This window comes from Maniola jurtina, chromosome 22 (assembly GCF_905333055.1).
Source record: "Maniola jurtina chromosome 22, ilManJurt1.1, whole genome shotgun sequence".
NCBI classification, from domain to species: domain Eukaryota; kingdom Metazoa; phylum Arthropoda; class Insecta; order Lepidoptera; family Nymphalidae; genus Maniola; species Maniola jurtina.
In genome coordinates this window covers 3,797,188-3,816,721 of record NC_060050.1, presented here as the reverse complement: position 1 = coordinate 3,816,721, position 19,534 = coordinate 3,797,188, and the positions used below count along the sequence as shown (strand labels likewise).

Genomic DNA, 19,534 nt, shown 5'->3' with positions numbered 1-19,534 from the left:
ATTGTTCAACCAATACAAGTACACAATATTAAAGTACAAAATAACAGTATCATTATTATTTTTCAGATAAAGAAAATGAACAGGAAGAAACTACAGAATCTGAAGAGGTTGACTCTTGTGCTATTCGACAGATAAACGAGACGAGTGCAACCTGCATACAGTGCGAGGAAAACAAACCCTGCATATTCCGGTTTTGCAACAAGGACGGCAGCTATAGCTACATTTGTTCCTCACCTTGCATTAAAAATTTCATAGCTAAACATCCTGGAGTATATTCTGTCGTAGCAACATACATGATCGAGGAAATAACACCGGAAATGTTAACTTGTTCCGAATGCGAAGAGAGAAAAATATGCTACTTCTATTACAATTTCGATGGAGAGGACACAGTTTACTGTTCACCCGAATGCTTACACAGTATGATGGGGGACGAACGAGAAAAATACACATACAAATGGCGTAGAATAACCGTAGAAGAGAAACAAGTACCGATAGAAGACACATGCTGTGTTTGCCAAGAAACTAAGCAGTGTGCATACGGAATGTTCAGATATGGTCAAATTCTGTCTATATGCGAACAAAGTTGTTTAAGAAGCTTGAATGCTAAAGAAAACGGTCGATATATCTTAAAAAAGAAACGGGCGCAACGTAAAGTGGTTGTCCCTGTAGTTGTGAGGCCGAATCCTCCGTTATTGAAACTCAAAGTTATAAGCAACGCAACGGATAAATACTTAGATGAAGCGTATAAAATACAAGCGAAAACTCCGGCTATGGTGCAAGCAGCACGGGATGAAAGGGAACGTACTTTTTTACGTTCTTGTATGCAATGTTGTGCGATGCTAAATAACGATGAGAAAATGTTGACATGGGAAGCCATGGACTTTTGCAACGAAATATGTTTAGGAAAGTACCAGAATTTGATTGGTTCGAAATGCGCGAATTGTAAGAAGAATGTTCAACATACTAGTTTAGGGAAGTATTGTGTCCGTTTCGGTTATGATATACGACAGTTTTGCAACTCTGGTTGCTTGGAAGAGTTTAAAAAGGGGTTGAAAATATGTTGTTACTGTCAGAAAGATATATCATCTGGGAACGAAGGTTTTTTGGCTCCGGTCGGTGATAAGGGGCAGTTTAAGGACTTCTGCTCACAGAACTGTATGGAGAAGTTTGACCAGATGAGTAAGAATCCAATACCTCAGCCAGTGTGGTCCAAGTGTGCGGTTTGTTCGCTGGAAAAGGCGACGACTATTGAAGTGGAGGTCGGGAAGGATGTTCACCAGAGGCTGTGCTCGGACCCCTGTTTTGCTGCTTTCAAATTCGTCAATAATATGTTTCCAGGTAATAACTTATAATATTTCTTCAAATGAGTTAAAAAAAATTCTAATCAAAGCAATAAATATAGCAAAGTATATCTTCTTGAATTGGTAGCAAGCACTGTTTTGTTTAAAACCCATATTTAAAATTGAAATAAAAACTTATGCACACCTACAAAACTGAACTATTCTTACTTGGCATAGCAGTGACGCGGGATGCACTGCGCGCCTTTTCTGTCTACTTCATATTTCTATTATGCCAATTTCAACCATATGTCAAAGTTAATAAAGTTGAATTTAGTTTGTTTAAGACCGCCAAGATTGCAAAGGTTTTATTCCCTCTGTCGTTGCGTCTTACGCGTTGGACCGAAGGGAAAGGGGGGAATATTGGTCATCTTATACACTGGTAATTAAAAAAAAGAGAAATTAAAGTGTACTTTTAATTCCAGATCAATGTCGCTGGTGTAAAAAATACTTCGAAAGGAAAGTGAGCGCATATTTCACCATCTACGAATCGACCGTACCCTTCTGTTTCTGCTCCAAGCTGTGTATGAACATTTACATCAGCAACTCGCGGCATATAGTGCCGTGCAACTGGTGCAAAGTGAAGAAGTACAACTTCGACATGATAAGGCGGGGTCAGGCCAACGGGCAGGTCATCATGATGTGCTCACTCAACTGTCTCACGCTGTACCAGGTCTCCGTTAATGCTGTGTCTTCGAGAAGGTACGATTTGTACTTTTTACCCCTAGTTTACACTAACCAGTTGTCATATTTTTGACAAAACTTGTAAAAACTCTCTCTCTCTCACACACACTCTCTTCCTTTGCTCCCCTCTCCCCCCCCCCCTTCCCTCTCCCTTTCGTGTTAGTATTTTATTAATTTTATTATTTCATATTTTTGTTATATTTTACTGATTAAAAAAAATATTTGAAACTTTACTGCTGATTACCTCTTTCTATAGTTCTATAGTTTCGTTGACTTTTAGGTGCAATTCTTCATGCAAAGTTCCATGCAAATCTGCTCATAATCCTTTGCCGTCATTTTTCACTCAGCTACACTGTTTGTTTGTTCATAGAATGAAGTGCGACATGTGCAAGCTATGGGCCATGGCGCAGTACCACCTCACGATGTCGGATGCGACGGTGCGAAACTTCTGCACCTACCAGTGCGTCATGAGCTTTCAGGTAAAAAAAGGGGCCAAGTGCGAGTCAGACTCGCGCACCGAGGGTTCCATACACGGGTATTTTTTCCGACATTTTGCATGATAAATCAATAACTGACTGACTGACTGAAAATGCAACCCGCAAAGAGGCAAAATAGATGTTTGAAATGTATATACACCACAAATTTTCACAAAATATTTCTATTGTGGCAATAGAAATACACATTCTGTGAAAATAGCATAGCAACAAGTAATAAAATGGCTGCTATGAAAATTAAAAAATACAAGTGTTTTTTTTGTGTGTGATGGTACGGAAGCCTTTGTGTGCTTGTCGGACTCGCACTTAACTGATTTTTTTATAAACTTTGAACCACTGATGGTTGTCATGTTCTTACGTAGGGTCAATACTCGAAACAAGCGCCGCAAGAAGTGGCTGGTGATGCCATAGATCAACCCAAGGCAGTACCTACGGGCGCCCCCAGACGGACCTATGCGCCTGCGCACAAGAATAACGGTGAGTGATCTTTGCGTTTGAATGACGTTCCCTACCATGAGGATTTCTAAACATGAGCTATTACAAATGTGGTAGCCAAGTCATAAATCATTACTATCATAGGGGTTGTGGCAATGCTGCAGAAGTCGTTATGGATAATCCAGGTCCAGGATAGGATACACTACATCAGAGCATCAGGTTCCAGTTCCATCTCGTGGAACCAGTGCCACCTCGTTCCGCCATTTCTGAAAACTCATTGTATACCCTGGTAGGGTTGGAAAAAAAAACCAGTTTTTTAAACAAAACTTTATTTAAAACATGTTTAAACCTATTTTTTTTACGCTCTGTCGCAACGTCGATAGCGGATAGCCGCTTGACTCTGAAATCCATCTTAAAAGTCGATTTTTTTGGTAATCTAATTTGGTAAAATTAAGCATATTTTCCCTTGCCACTAAGACGAAATCTGATTAATACCGTTTCAGTGAGACTGACAAAAAATGTAGCTTTTCTAATAAGATATTTCTATCCACAGCCACGAAAACCCAACCCCGTTCTGGACTGCCAATTATATCGAACGTGCAATCCCTAGCACCGATAGCGCCCGCCCCTATACTACAACCGACGCGCGCCAAATCGAAACGACACCAACCACCCCCTCCACCCGAGCCAGAACCACCCGCAGCGCCCAAAACACCCCCACCACCGCCAAAACCACCTACCCCGCCACCTCCGCCACCCCCGAAAATTTACAACCACGTTATAGTAAAAACCTTACCCCCTCATGAAGTCGCAAACAAAGCAACTATGTCAAAACCTATGATGGTTTCTAAAGGAGTGTCTTGTAGGCCTCATCCGTGTACTAAAGAATGTCAAACAGACTCAAGCTTAGAACGAAAAGTTCTGATCCCCGTCCCCGTTCCAATATACGTCCCTGTACCATGCGTTATGTGGTCTTTACCATTCCCTATACCGGTTCCAATACCCTTGCCTATTCCTACTCCAGTGTTTATACCTACAACGAGGAATTCTGCAAAGGGTATTATGAAGGAGATCAATAAGATACACGATAAGATGCCAACTGATCCGTTCGAGGCTGAGTTGTTAATGATGGCAGAAATGGTGGCCGGAGACAAGAAGAAGGATCAGAGCGATTCAGATACAGAGGAAGAGAATGGTTCGTATTTTTAACCCCCGACCCAAAAAGAGGGGTGTTATAAGTTTGACGTGTGTATCTGTGTATCTGTGTATCTGTGTATCTGTGTGTCTGTGTATCTGTGTATCTGTCTGTGGCATTGTAGCGCCTAAACGAATGAACCGATTTTAATTTAGTTTTTTTTGTTTGAAAGGTGGCTTGATCGAGAGTGTTCTTAGCTATAATCTAAAAAAATTGGTTCAGCCGTTTAAGAGTTATCAGCTCTTTTCTAGTTTTCTTGTAGAAAAGAAGGTTAGATAACCGTTAGGTTCATAGTATTATGTCAATAGACAAATGTCAAGCTGTCGAAAGATGGACGTTGCCTAAATACATAATTATTTATTTGAAAATGATGTTTTGGAAAACTCAAATACTTTGGATCGTCGGGGGTGTTATAAATTTTTAATTTACACTTGTATACTAATACATGTACTATTATTGCTTTTCATTTCAAACACTGTTTTTTTAATATGATTTGTATTAGTCAGGTTCCCAAAGATTCTCAATTCTACACTTTGGCTTGATATTGATTTGATTATTTAAAAATCCTGGGGAAACTCTTTGATTTTCCTAGATATTAACACTCTATGCCCCCCTCCAGGACGCAAGCCCGTGAATTTAGATTATTAATTAAAAATTGCGTGGGAACTCTCGATTTTCCGTGACCAAAAGCTTGCATCCCTGGGAAGGACATACATACTCCTAGGATCTAAACTATCTCTATACCAAATTTTGTCAAAATCTGCTAAACGAATATGCCATGAAAACTAACAGACAGACATACAGACATACTTTAGCATTATTTTACAACATTAGTATAGATATGCAACAGAATAAGCCCCAAAAAAGTTGTAGTTCAGATATTATTGAGTTAATTTCCCTTAGAAGAAGGCTTCAGCCCAGTGGGTGGTATGGATGGGAACAACGCGTTTGGGGAAGACATGCTTCAGATGGCGCTGAAGATGGCCACGGAGTATGAGGAGCAACCCGTCGACCTGGAGTCGGCCATGACCGCCAACACCATCACACCCAGCTCACACCCGGGATTGCCAGGTAAATAGATTCCCCTTAGAATTATTGCGGACCACAAAACTGAGTAAGAGCCATAGAGCATCCATATTATTATGGCTAAATTATAATGTACATAATTATTAATTAGATAATTCGTAAGATCCACGTCCGCTGTTTTTAGAATAGAATTGAATAGAATATACTTTTAATCAAGTAAATTTTTACAAGTGCTTTTGAATCGTCAAATTACGTCAAACATTTATGACGTCACATCATAATATGTATTTCATACAAACTTCTTTTTACTAAGTGGTGTCAATTCCGAGGCCACTGTCCACCTTCGACGGCGAGAGACTAGTGGACTGTATTGGGTGTTAATTTCGAATTTAGAAGGTGTCCACGCGGGTCAAAGGGCACATGAAGGATACAAGGACTCGTGCACTAACCTCGACAGTCTGAAGGCAGGAACAGGCACGCACAAGCACTCGCAGTCCCTCGCACAGGCACAATTCACTTCACGGGACACTCCAGGGGCGTATCTCAGACGAACAGCGGCGATCGCATATCCACCATCTTGGGTTGAATGAACACGAGGACGCGACTCAATTGTCGTACGTGCGTCTCGCGGAGCGTGCATGACATACTGGCGTCTTATAGACGCGAACATCGTGGCATTGTATTTGACACCACGAAGATAGGCGAAAGTGCACGAAGGGAAATGGAGGGTAGTTTGGAAATAAATGTGAAACACCTTATCACATTACGTTAACCAATAACTAGCCAATAGGTGGCGCCACCATTCCCCCGCCCTTAAAGGGTTGCCTTTAAGAGAAATACTACTACTTGAATAGCGGACTGCTTTCAGCAAGCAGTAGAAACTGTATGTATAAATAGGCAATATATAGTACATAAATATATGCTAAATATACATAGCGGTAATATTAAATTTATAAATAGAAATCATGAAATATTAATTAATTATTCTTACCTAATCTAACCTAAACTAAAGTAAAAGAACGGCTCGACGATTAGATAAGTGCTGCCAAACGTAGGAAAGTGTTCCTAGCTGGCCTGATGAAAGCTATATGAGCTGCGCCGTCTTTAGAACGATGGACCCTGTCTACAACACCTGTCCATCGCTCCCTATTGCATCGGACAATCCTTTTTATAAAAGAACGGCGAAAATTAAATTTTATAATTACGCTTTCCCAACATTCAATGCAACGTTGGGAAGCAGGAGGTTGTAACTTGTATGAAATATGAATTTCAGTCGACTTCTCCTTGAAGCGTGAGCGATAATTTTTAAATATAAAATTAAATGGTTTATTGAGATACGAACGAGTTCCTATAACGTTCCAAAGACTGTTCGTACTCACACCTCTAACTATTCCAGTGTGAACTGCGCGAGTAGTCAGATAGGTAAAATTATATGAATTAGATTTATGCCTACGAGCGCCACGACATTTTATTGGTCTATGGGTTACATGGGTTGCGTAATTGCAGCATGTCTGTATAATACCCTTGAGAGCGCGCGAGTCTTTACTGCTCGGCAGATCAACTTCTAGAAGAGAAGAACGCGGTTTTAATTTAACGCGCGTATTATAATTATTTTTGACGCGAGTTATTATTAAACGTCGGTCGGTTAACATTTGGAACCTAGGTCTGAGAGCAGACAAAGTAATTTCTAGTTCGGCGCGTAAATATATTTTATGCTTAGACGCTAGCTTCTCCGACAGAAGTTTCTGTTCTGGTATTTCAGAAACAGAGATACCATCCAGTTCCTCAATTGGCAGCTGGGATGGTGCGAGCAATGCTCGCGGAGGCTCATGGAGCGACACGAAATGGTTAGCTGAACTGCTAAGCGCACCGGCATCATCGGCGACGACCTGTAACTTGGTCGCGCTAGATTTGTCCTCGCGAATGACGTCATGATGCGTGGATAAATAAGTAGGTATACGCGAACGATCAGACTCAAAGCGAGGTGACAGAGGAATGTAATTATTGTAAATGCGTGACAAGTATTATGCCACGCTTTATAAAATACATATATACGAAATATACTATAAAATAGACTTATTAGGCAATTCTAATAAGAGCGGGTGCGTTTGTTAGGTCAAACCAGAGGGATGGATCAGCAATTTAGATCGCAGTCGCCACGTAGTTGACGAAACAAAGTTCGAAAGATCCGGCTTCGAACGGAACACAAAAAAAGAATGGTGTCAATCCCGAGGCCACTGTCCACCTTCGACGGCGAGAGACTAGTGGACTGTATTGGGTGTTAATTTAGAATTTGGAAGGTGTCCACGCGGGTCAAAGGGCACATGAAGGATACAAGGACTCGTGCACTAACCTCGACAGTCTGAAGGCAGGAACGGGCACGCACAAGCACTCGCAGTCCCTCGCACAGGCACAATTCACTTCGCGGGACACTCCAGGGGCGTATCTCAGACGAACAGCGGCGATCGCATATCCACCATCTTGGGTTGAATGAACACGAGGACGCGACTCAATTGTCGTACGTGCGTCTCGCGGAGCGTGCATGACATACTGGCGTCTTATAGACGCGAACATCGTGGCATTGTATTTGACACCACGAAGATAGGCGAAAGTGCACGAAGGGAAATGGAGGGTAGTTTGGAAATAAATGTGAAACACCTTATCACATTACGTTAACCAATAACTAGCCAATAGGTGGCGCCACCACTAAGCAAGCGTTTTGAAATATGATAAAAAGTCGCTGATTTGACTAGTAGTCTCCATCTCCATATTTTCATGTATATTTTTCAGGTCTGGAAGGCGAAGGTATGCACCAACACATGATGGCTCTAGAACAACAACGCGCGGTGGCAGCTTTACGGGCGTCCAGCGTAGCTGTAAACGCGGGCGCCAGAAAGAGGGCTCCGCCCCCCGCGGCAACTCGCACGAGGCAGTCCAAGAGACGCCGCGAGCCTGCGCCCGCGCCGCCGCCCGAGCCGCCTCGCGAGCCGCAGGAGAAGCCTGACGCTAACATGTGCCTCAAGGTGAATTGATACAGTTCGCGTTTTCAATTTGATGTAACCACAAATTCATTGTTTTCGGATTTTTCCTTTACTTTTGCTACATGTTTTTCTTGACAGACCCAACAAACAAACAGACAGACAACAAAGTGATCCTATGAGGGTTCCTCTTTTCCTTTTGATGTTCGGAACCCTAAAAAGAAGATGGTAATTTCTTTTCACGCTAGTATCGTGATTATGGTCCTGATTTAAAAAAAAAACATTCTTTTTTTCTAATTATTCTTCTCTTCTAGTACACATTTGGCGTGAACGCGTGGAAGCAATGGGTGATGACGAAGAACGCAGAAATAGAGAAGAGTTCGATACGACGGAAGCCGTTCAAGTCGGAGATCCTGCAACTAACAGCGGATGAACTTAACTACTCCCTATGTCTGTTTGTGAAGGAAGTGCGCAAGCCTAATGGCAGTGAATATGCTCCAGACACTATTTATTATTTGGTTTTAGGTGAGTCTTTTTTTTTTCTTTTTCTAGCATTCCGTACCCGAAGTGGTGCCAATGAGGCCTTATTACTAATGGCCGTATTCACAATCATTACTTACATCATCAAATCAATCATACAAATCCCGTGGAAACTCTTTAATAAGTATTACTATGAGGTCTCACAGTGCGCGTGAACGCATAGTGTAGGTAGGGTCTCCTCTCAGAATGAAAAGTGGTTGGCTTTAGTCTATTATTATGCTGGCCAGGTGCGGATTAGCAAACTTTATGGCGAACTCTCGGATTTCCTCACGATGTTATGAGTCACCATTAAAGCAAGTTAAATTTGATTGCTTAAAATACACATAGCTCTGGAAACTTGGAGGTGCATGCCCGGGATCGAAGTTTGGAGCTCCAGACTAGGAGTCCACGGTCATAACCATTAACCAGGCTATCAGTTATCACTGACTATTGATCATGATGAAACTAAATTTGTTTGCAGGTATACAGCAATATCTGTTTGAAAACGGTAGGATAGACAACATATTCACGGACCCCTACTATGAGAAGTTTACAGACTGCTTGGACGAAGTGGCCAGGAAGTTTTCAGTTTTATATAACGACTCACGTAAGTATCACGCAATTTTCATTATGACGTGTCAGTTTATGTACTACTAGCTGATGCCCGCGACTTTGTTCCCGTGGATATAGGTTTTTAATAATCCCGTGGGAACTCATTGATTTTCCGGGATAAAAGTAGCCTATGTGTTCCAGGATCCTTTCTTCATCCCTTTCAGCCAAACTGTCTAGTAGTTTTTGCGTGAAAGAGTAACAAACATCTATCGACATCTACATACAAACTTTTTTTTTCTCTCTCGTCTGGCTTTACAAAGATTAGCCAATGTCAAGTTTGTAGTTATTTGTAACAAGATAGGGAAACTATACAAGTATAGACCCCGTCTGTGCCGGCGCTCGCCGACACACGCACGGCACCCCCTTAGAGCGCTTTCCAATCAGTTTTAACACAAAAAAACACTCCAAAAAGGCAGAGCACGCCCCCCAGCTAACACCAACACAGGCGAAGTTCAACAAACTTTCACATTTATAAATATTAGTAGGTTTTTTAAAGAATATTAGCCATGCTAATCATGTCTAATATTCATGAAAAGTGGGAGGGCGGGTGGTGTATGTCGCATGCTATATGTTTTACCATGCAAATTTGACTTTTTAACGGATTATAGTAAATTAAGACTTGCGCAAAGTAACGCCTGTTGCTATACAACATATTTTTACGTTTGTTACAGAATACATAGTAACGAGGGTGGAAGAGGAGCACCTGTGGGAGAGTAAACAGCTGGGCGCACACTCGCCACACGTCTTACTGTCAACGCTCATGTTCTTCAACACTAAGCATTTTAATCTTGTCGTGAGTATTATGGCTATGTATATAACATCGCAGCCATGATAGCCTAGTGGTTAGGACGTCCGGCTCGTATTAAGAGGATTGGGGGTTTGTCCTGGTCTTAAAACACACATAACTCCGAAAAGAAGATGAAGAAATCCGAAAAGTTAGTGGTGCATCTCTGTCTTTTTAGTTGCTGTAACGGTGAAGGAAAACATCGTGAGGAAATTTCTGAATAATTTTTAATAGATATCAAAAATTGCGAAACCGGCAGGATTCGTACCTGCGTTTTCTGGGTTCGCGCCTGACGCTCTGGTTGCTAAGCTACGCTAATTTCCTTGAAGTGTAAGTAAAAAACCGGCCAAGTGCGAGTCGGACTCGCTCACCGAGGGTTCCGTACTCGGGTTATTTTTTTGACATTTTGCACGATAAATCAAAAACTGTTATGCATAAAAATAAATAAAAATCTGTTTTAGGATGTATAGGTAAAGCCCTTTCATATGATACCCCACTTGGTATAGTAATCTTAGTTTGAAAATTGAAACACATTTTAATTTTTTTTTAAATGATGTAACCATAAATTCGCGGTTTTCAGATTTATTCCTGTACTTGTGCTATAAGACCTACCTACCTACCAAATTTCATGATTCTAGGTCAACGGGAAGTACCCTATAGTTTTCTTGACAGCCACGACGGACAGACAGACAACAAAGTGATCCTATAAGTGTTCCGTTTTTCCTTTTGAGGTACGGAACCCTAAAAAACACTATCATAAAAAAATTGTGAGGAAATCTGCATGGCCGAGAATACTCCATAATGTTCTCAAACTTTCTGCTAATCTGCACTTGACTAGTGTGGCTGATTATGGCTTAAACCCTTCCCATTCTGAGAGGAGACCCATTCTCAGTAGTTAACCAGCAATGGGTTGATCATGATGATGAATGATTGCAGACGGTGGAAGAGCACATGCAGCTGTCGTTCTCGCACATCATGAAGCACTGGAAACGCAACCCCAACCAGCCCGGCCAGGCCAAGATCCCCGGCTCCCGGAACGTCTTGCTGCGCTTCTACCCACCACAATCAGCACTCGGTAAGAACTATAAGTATAGCATTGAAGCCTATAACCTTATCAACATTATTTATATTACTTCATTTTTAACATTATTTAATCGGAACGGCATTCTTTTCCAGAGGCAAACTCGAGAAAAAAGAAAGTATATGAACAACAAGAGAACGAAGAGAACCCACTAAGGTGTCCAGTAAAGTTGTACGAATTCTACATTTCGAAATGGTAAGTTGCCTTATTTGGTCCTTGCGCCTTTAGCACACTAGCGTATTTGCACGCGGTGACGAAACTATAAGCGACTTTATGCCTTTAAGCTATGTTACGGTCAACGTGATTAATTGGGCATTATTAATAAGGACCGGCCATTATTAATAATGCCCAAGAGCGATGGGCAAAGTGATTAATTTATCACTTTGACCGGCCATTATTAATAATTCCCGACGCCCCGTGGTCCATGTAATAAGTCAGTGTTTGAGATAGCTTGAATTTATCACTTGGACCGAGCAGTATGAATGATTCCCTACTTGTAGCCGGGCAATTGGACCACGGCCGTTGACAGGGACGCGTACGTGCGGGGGGAGGGCCTTAGGTTAGGTTAGGTTAGGTTAGCTCTTCTTCCATTGACGGAGGAGGCTCGAGTCACCCACTGCTGGTCATAAGATTATCGAAGCTATCCATCCCATCCTCGAGGATTGGACGAAGAGGAAGCATGGAGCACTCACGTTCCACCTTGTACAGGTTCTTACGGGGCACGGGTGCTTTGGAAGATACCTGTGCGGGGTGGCGCGAAGAGAGCCCACAGAGGAATGCCACCAGTGCGGTTGTGTCTCACACGGCACAACATACGCTGGCAGAGTGACCGGCGTGGGCGGAGTCTCGCCAGTCACTGGTGGATATTATGGGGCAGGACCTCTCATTGCCCGCCGTGACTAAATCCATGGTGGACAGTGAGAGGGCCTGGCAAGCGATGGTCTCCTTCAGCGAGGAAGTAATGACGCAGAAGGAGGCAGCGGAGCGCCTGAGAGATGAAGCCGAAAGCTCTCATCCCATGCGCTGCAAGAGAATCGGGCGCAGGTGAGCTGCACACGACCGTCGCTTGCCCCCTTGAGTAAGGCCTCTGGGTAATAGACACGGGGAGTCTATTAGCCGCGGGGGAGGAGGTCCTCGAGTTGGAAGGCAAGCCCTTGTTTCCGGCGAGCCTTAAACGGCGTTGGGGCCCCTTTTAGTCCCAGAGCTGGGCCTGCCTTGGCGGGCGCCGTTAGCCGGGTCGTACTTCAATACGTTCGTGTCTTGGTGCCCAGCGACAACGATTGAGACGGTAAGCCGTGGGGTTTTAGTCGGTAAGAGTCCGACACAGCCACCTCGCCTCCCCGAGCGCGGTGGTATCCATGAGGATTTTCCCACGTATAAAAAAAAGCTTAGGTTAGGTTAGGTTCTTTCATTTAATAAACAAAAACACTACAGTTCACCTATTTTATTACTTTGCCCAAGATAGGGTGGGAATTATTCATAATGGCCGGGAAAAGTGATTAATCATGCTGTTTTAATCACATTGCCCAATTGAGTCGGGCATTATTAATACAGACCGGCCATTATTAATAGTGCCCGGACTTATCAAATTGCCCGTAACAGCTATATTTCTTACGCGCTTCTCCATACTTTTTTAACAAGTCTTGTGCTTGATTGCAATCACACCAAACAGGAGACGAAAGTAGAGCGCGGGTGCCTAAAAGATACCTATTCACACTTCTTTTGTCTGATATGAATGATGATTCTATCAATCGTCACTCATTCTTTTGTTTTAGATCTAAAACTAAACCATATATCTATGTATCTCTCCATTATCTATGCCCAACAACAATAAATATAAAGTAACAGTTTTATCATTAAATTTTTTTTCCTGTGGTGAACCACAAATTCACGGTTTTCAGATATAATCCTTTACTTGTGCTATAAGACCTACCTACCTGCCAAATTTCATGATTCTAGGTCAACGGGACAGACAACAAAGTGTTGTCAGACAGACAACAAAGTGATCCTATAAGGTTTCCGTTTTTCCTATTGAGGTACGGAACCCTAAAAACGAAGGAATTGCAAAATTAACAGTTTTAAGGCATATTTTACTTAACAGTAAGCAAATGTGTTAAGTTTGTTTACGTTATACCAAACACTTATTCTAAGCGTAAAAGCGTTATGTTATCAGTTTTGTTACCGAGTGCAAATACCTTGTTGTTAAAGGCGTTAGAGCCAGACATTATCTTGTTTGCCGAAAAGTATGATTAAATAATATTAGTTTTTTCTTGTTTTGTTTTTAGAGCTTTAATAGACAGCTGTTTGATTTTAGTAGTTTGTCGAGTTCTTTTTAGAATTTTAGTCCATTTGGAAGTTAGCACCTTGTAAAAACCTGTTGGCTTATAATATCATAGACCAAAGGGTTGATAAAGAATGCCTTACATAGTTTACTAGCCGACGATACCAGCAACTTTGTTGATGTGGTTTTGCATGTTTAAAAATCCTTTGGGAATTCAAGGTTGAAAGATATCTCTGTGCCAATGTTCGTCAAGACCGCATTAGCGGTTGAGCCGTGAAATGATAACAGACAGACCCAATTTTAGTACCTACGGAAATATGGATTAGCAACAGTACCTTATATAAAACTTCACCAAAAAAAATATTCATGAAGTATACACAATACATAATCTTAACAAAATAAGTCAAACTTCAATAAATAATATGCTTATTGGTCTACAATATCTCGCTCCCAAACACCAAAAAACTACTGAACCAAACGGACCTTTGAATTTATTTAATAAAAAATTGAATAGTATTTTCAATTCCAGCCCCGAGTCTGTACGTACTCGGAACGACGTTTTCTATCTACAACCAGAGAGATCGTGCGTGCCAGATTCACCCGTGTGGTACTCGACCCAGCCGCTCAGTCGCGCCGCGCTCGCGAAGATGTTGCATCGCGTCAAAATGGTCAAGGAGATCAACATTGCACTGCTTACCAGCTAAGGTAAGTCAACCATTGGTCTAAGATTCGCCCGTGTGGTACTCGACCCAGCCGCGCTGGCGAAGATGTTGCATCGCGTCAAAATGGTCAAGGAGATCAACATTGCACTGCTTACCAGCTAAGGTAAGTCAACCATTGGTCTAAGATTCGCCCGTGTGGTACTCGACCCAGCCGCGCTGGCGAAGATGTTGCATCGCGTCAAAATGGTCAAGGAGATCAACATTGCACTGCTTACCAGCTAAGGTAAGTCAACCATTGGTCTAAGATTCGCCCGTGTGGTACTCGACCCAGCCGCGCTGGCGAAGATGTTGCATCGCGTCAAAATGGTCAAGGAGATCAACATTGCACTGCTTACCAGCTAAGGTAAGTCAACCATTGGTCTAAGATTCGCCCGTGTGGTACTCGACCCAGCCGCGCTGGCGAAGATTGTTATGTGTTCCTTAGGTCCGTGAGTGCAGGTAGATGCTGGAGTTAAGGTGAAGCACATAAAAGTCCAATTTAATAATTCAATTTATTTATGCTATTCATACAGTTGAGCGCCAGGAGGGACTTCGATTAGGGTGATAAATCAGGCTCCCTTCCACACCAAAGATGCTAGCCTCAGACTATCTCAGGGTTCGTTCATACAATGTTGTCTGTCCTTATTTTAAGGTCCCGCGGTAGAAGGGCGTGGCGTTAGGCTATCAACAAATAAAAGACTATTGTAATACGCCACGTATAAATTGCAATGGGCAGTCGTTTATATCGTCTAAGCCTAGCACTTACCCCTTCCGTTTGTGCACAACACGATTTCCGAATTAAGATACCAAAAATGAACTTATATCTACATCACAAATTGACCAATATCACATATGCAGGTAGTTGCTGCATCTTTTTAACACTGAACCGTTCACACACGATGTCAATTAGCGAATGTGCTCGTTTCCTATTTTAAGTCGACACCTATGCCAAATTAAAAGGATAAATTACAAAATATAAAATGTGACTTTTCATGAGTGGGAATCGAACCTGCGACATCCTATCTACTACGCGGCAAGCAGACGGCTGTTCGCCCGCTGCGCTGTGGCTGGTTACTTAGTTGTTAATAAAATCTTTAACGATTACTAGAATCTCATATCAAATATCCCCATCCTCACAAAAAAAAAATATGAGCACTTTTTTTTTTTTTTTTTTTTACAAAATCTTAATACCGCTTCAAGTCCTTAGCGTGCCAAGTACCAATGTCCTTACCGAAGGCGTTGTTCAAGCGGTAAACGTTCTCTGATATTTTCTTTGTGATTACCGCCTTTTCAAACTTGGGAGCCAATTTCGACATGAACTTTTGTGTGGCCTTAGATAAGTATTTGGTCCGTTTCCAAACAATATCACCGTCTTTAAAATCGGCTGATCTATGTTTTACATTATAAAATTCCCTACTACGATCATGCGACATCTTCAACCTTTTCTCAACTTCTTTATAAGTTTTATTTCTCGTTTCCATCTGATTTAAAAATAGTTGCTGATCTCTGATCGGTAGTATGTCCCTAATGTCCTTTATATTCTCTAACTGGTTTACAGGTGCAACACTCGTCTCCCTACCAAAAAACAAGTAAGACGGCGTATATCCCGTAACTTCATGAACCGCCGTTCGAATGGCGTGACCTAAATGTCTGAGATGTACATCCCAGTCGAAATGTTTCCCTGATTTTACATATGAGCTTATCATTGTGCCTATTACTCTATTGACCCGTTCCGTAGGGTTGCTTTGTGGGTGATAATTTGGTGTGAACCATAATTTTACATTAAACTTGTCTGCCACCTCTTTGAAGGCTTCCGATGTGAACTGCTTGCCATTGTCACAAATAATAGCTGCCGGCGCCCCGAAGAGCAAGAATTGACTTTCTAGTATCTCACAAATTTTGTCTGCCTTTCCAGTGCGTAAGGGAAATAATAGAGTGAATTTACTAAACCAGCATGTCAAAACTAGTAACATCGTGTTACATTTTCTACTCTTAGGAAACGGTCCCATCAAATCTACGGAGATGATCTGCCATGGCCCGGAAACTTCCCTGTACCGTCCCATTTTCCCAAAAGATGGTTGCTGACATACCTTTACTCTGGCACAAGTTTCACACTTATTTACGTAATCTTTAACATCTCGCAGCAAGTTAGGCCAGTGATAATTTTGTTTGATTTTAAAAAGCGTTTTCCGAACACCAAAATGCCCTGAAGTAGTTGAGTCGTGGGATTCCCTTAAAATGTCTGTTCTTAAACTTTCAGGTACAAATATTTTCCAACGATCGGAAGTCGGGAATTGCTTCAATGGCACCGACTTGAAGAGTAGGCCGTTTTCTACCATCCAGCTTCGATCTTGATCACGCCCAGATTCTATGTCTTTAACCTTGTTTTTGTACCATATATCTTTATGTTTCTCCAAAATCTTGATAGCGTTAACCTCTAACGACCGGGACAAAGCATCGGGGACTACATTACAAGAGCCTGGCCTATGCACCACATCAAAATCAAATTGTTGGAGCTTCATTGCCCACCGAGCTAAACGCCCATGAGGGTCCTTCATTTTGTGCAACCATTGTAACGCACTGTGGTCTGTTACTATCGTAAAGTGAACTCCGTCAATGTATGGCCGAAACTTCTCTATCGCGAAGACCACGCTCAATAGTTCTCTTTCAGATGTAGAGTACTTAACTTCATGCTTATTAAGTTTACGACTCAGATATGCAACTGCTTGGTCCCCGTCATCTGATTTTTGACATAGCACCGCTCCAATTCCATTCTTGGATGCATCACAATGTATGAAAAATGGCTTAGAATAATCTGGACATGTAATAACTGGAGTAGTGGTCAGAAGTGTTTTCAATTGTAGAAACGCCTTGTCCGCTTCCTGTGTCCACTTAAATTTTGAAACCCCTTTTGTTTTAGTTAGCTGGTGCAATGGCGCTGCTATTTCAGAGAAGTCCTTTACAAATCTGCGATACCAACTCGCCAATCCGATAAACCTTTTAAGTTCCCTAATGTTTTTCGGTTTGGCAAAGTTTAGGATAGCGCAAACTTTATCCGGGTCCGTCCTTAACCCCTCCCTATCAATAATATATCCTAAATATTTCAACGAAGATCTGGCAAACTGACATTTTTCCATATTTACAGTCAGGTTGGCCTTTTTAAGGACACCCGTAACCCAACGCAGTAAATTTAAATGCTCTTCAAAGGATGACGAACATACTACTATATCATCTAGATATGCCCACACATTTTCATGTTTAGATTGAAACAACATGTCCATTAGTCTTTGCTGTGACTGTGAGGCATTGACCAAGCCAAATGGCATGACCTTAAATTGGAACAATCCCCTACCTGGTATTGCAAACGCTGTTTTCGGCTTGCTAGAATCATCTAATGGCACCTGCCAAAAGGCAGCCTTTAAATCTATCGTACTCAAGTACCTAGCATTACGTAGACTGTCCAAGATGGAAGACACGCGAGGCAAAGGGTATGTATCTCTCTTGGTGACCTTGTTGAGTTGTCTGCTGTCCAAACATAACCTATTGCTACCATTAGCTTTCTTTACTATGAGGACAGGTGAACACCATGAGCTGAACGAAGGTTCTACAACATCTTTTTCAAGCATATCATCTAATTCTTTTTCAATTTGTTGCCTTATGACTGGTGAGAAATTGTATGGCTTTTGATAGATAGCTTTATTCTCACCCGTATCAATATTGTGTTTGATTATATGTGTTCTGCCTAGTCCTTCACCTATAGAGTGCTTCATTTCATCAATCACTTTTAGAAGTTCATCGTGCTGAAACTCATCTAGGTCATCTTGTGATATTAGCGTATTACCCGTATTCATATTGATGGCATTTATTTCGCCCTCTTTAAGCATAATGTCACTTTTGAACTGAAACGTGATGCCAAATAAATCAAAGAAGTCCTTTCCCAATAGTATATTTTGCACTAGCCCAGGCATAACCAGCATTGACATTACATGAGACTGACCATCAAAATTGACCGGAACATCGAAGAAATCCAATATTGTATGTTTGGTACCATCCGCAGTCGAGATATAGTTTATGGTAGTGTTTTTATGGTATGACTTTAATCCCAATATTCTTAAGGTCTCTGCAAATTTCGGATTGATTACTGTTGTATTGGCCCCAGAATCTAAGAGGCCCATACATTTATATTCTAGGATGCTCAACAACACATATGATCTGTTGTCATTTTCTTTAGACAGCGTGAGGTGACCTAATTCCTTAAAGCCGAACATGTTACTAACTACGCCTAACCAATCCTGCCATTCTTTACTATTTCTACTTAGGGGAAAGTTCACTTGGCAGGTTTCTTGCTTTCCCCGACCTCGTTTTCCTTACAAGAGCAGTCTTTTGAGGTTATTCCAAACCGCCCACATCTATAGCAAAACAGACGTTGTTTTGGAATTGTGCATGACCGAAATAGATGACCTGTTTCTCTACAGTTCCAGCAACGTTTCTTATTTCCCTCAACCATGCTATTTTTAATTGCCAAAATAGTGGTGTCCGCCATCTTTACCTCCTTCACTTCTTCCGTTGAATGAAAAAACGATGAAATGAAGCACTCTATAGGTGAAGGACTAGGCAGAACACATATAATCAAACACAATATTGATACGGGTGAGAATAAAGCTATCTATCAAAAGCCATACAATTTCTCACCAGTCATAAGGCAACAAATTGAAAAAGAATTAGATGATATGCTTGAAAAAGATGTTGTAGAACCTTCGTTCAGCTCATGGTGTTCACCTGTCCTCATAGTAAAGAAAGCTAATGGTAGCAATAGGTTATGTTTGGACAGCAGACAACTCAACAAGGTCACCAAGAGAGATACATACCCTTTGCCTCGCGTGTCTTCCATCTTGGACAGTCTACGTAATGCTAGGTACTTGAGTACGATAGATTTAAAGGCTGCCTTTTGGCAGGTGCCATTAGATGATTCTAGCAAGCCGAAAACAGCGTTTGCAATACCAGGTAGGGGATTGTTCCAATTTAAGGTCATGCCATTTGGCTTGGTCAATGCCTCACAGTCACAGCAAAGACTAATGGACATGTTGTTTCAATCTAAACATGAAAATGTGTGGGCATATCTAGATGATATAGTAGTATGTTCGTCATCCTTTGAAGAGCATTTAAATTTACTGCGTTGGGTTACGGGTGTCCTTAAAAAGGCCAACCTGACTGTAAATATGGAAAAATGTCAGTTTGCCAGATCTTCGTTGAAATATTTAGGATATATTATTGATAGGGAGGGGTTAAGGACGGACCCGGATAAAGTTTGCGCTATCCTAAACTTTGCCAAACCGAAAAACATTAGGGAACTTAAAAGGTTTATCGGATTGGCGAGTTGGTATCGCAGATTTGTAAAGGACTTCTC

The 19,534-nt window shown here is 41.7% G+C and overlaps 1 protein-coding gene across 3 annotated transcripts in view; it reads left to right on the top strand.

Annotated features, from left to right (window-relative positions):
- LOC123876868 (zinc finger MYM-type protein 3) overlaps positions 1–19,534 on the top strand; it is a 40,020-nt gene that overhangs the window by 4,660 nt on the left and 15,826 nt on the right. The window contains exons 7-19 of one of the 3 annotated variants that reach the window (XM_045923254.1): positions 67–1,338; positions 1,763–2,039; positions 2,392–2,500; positions 2,878–2,992; positions 3,504–4,145; positions 5,052–5,216; positions 7,962–8,194; positions 8,464–8,674; positions 9,150–9,275; positions 9,952–10,073; positions 11,001–11,139; positions 11,241–11,340; positions 13,941–14,131. In XM_045923254.1, the coding sequence (XP_045779210.1) occupies positions 67–1,338; positions 1,763–2,039; positions 2,392–2,500; positions 2,878–2,992; positions 3,504–4,145; positions 5,052–5,216; positions 7,962–8,194; positions 8,464–8,674; positions 9,150–9,275; positions 9,952–10,073; positions 11,001–11,139; positions 11,241–11,340; positions 13,941–14,130 (3,701 nt within the window). In that variant the 3' untranslated portion in view covers position 14,131. Of the gene's footprint in view, positions 1–66; positions 1,339–1,762; positions 2,040–2,391; positions 2,501–2,877; positions 2,993–3,503; positions 4,146–5,048; positions 5,217–7,961; positions 8,195–8,463; positions 8,675–9,149; positions 9,276–9,951; positions 10,074–11,000; positions 11,140–11,240; positions 11,341–13,940; positions 14,132–19,534 lie in introns of all 3 variants that reach the window. The other 2 variants (XM_045923253.1, XM_045923255.1) reach the window with 2 other exon arrangements.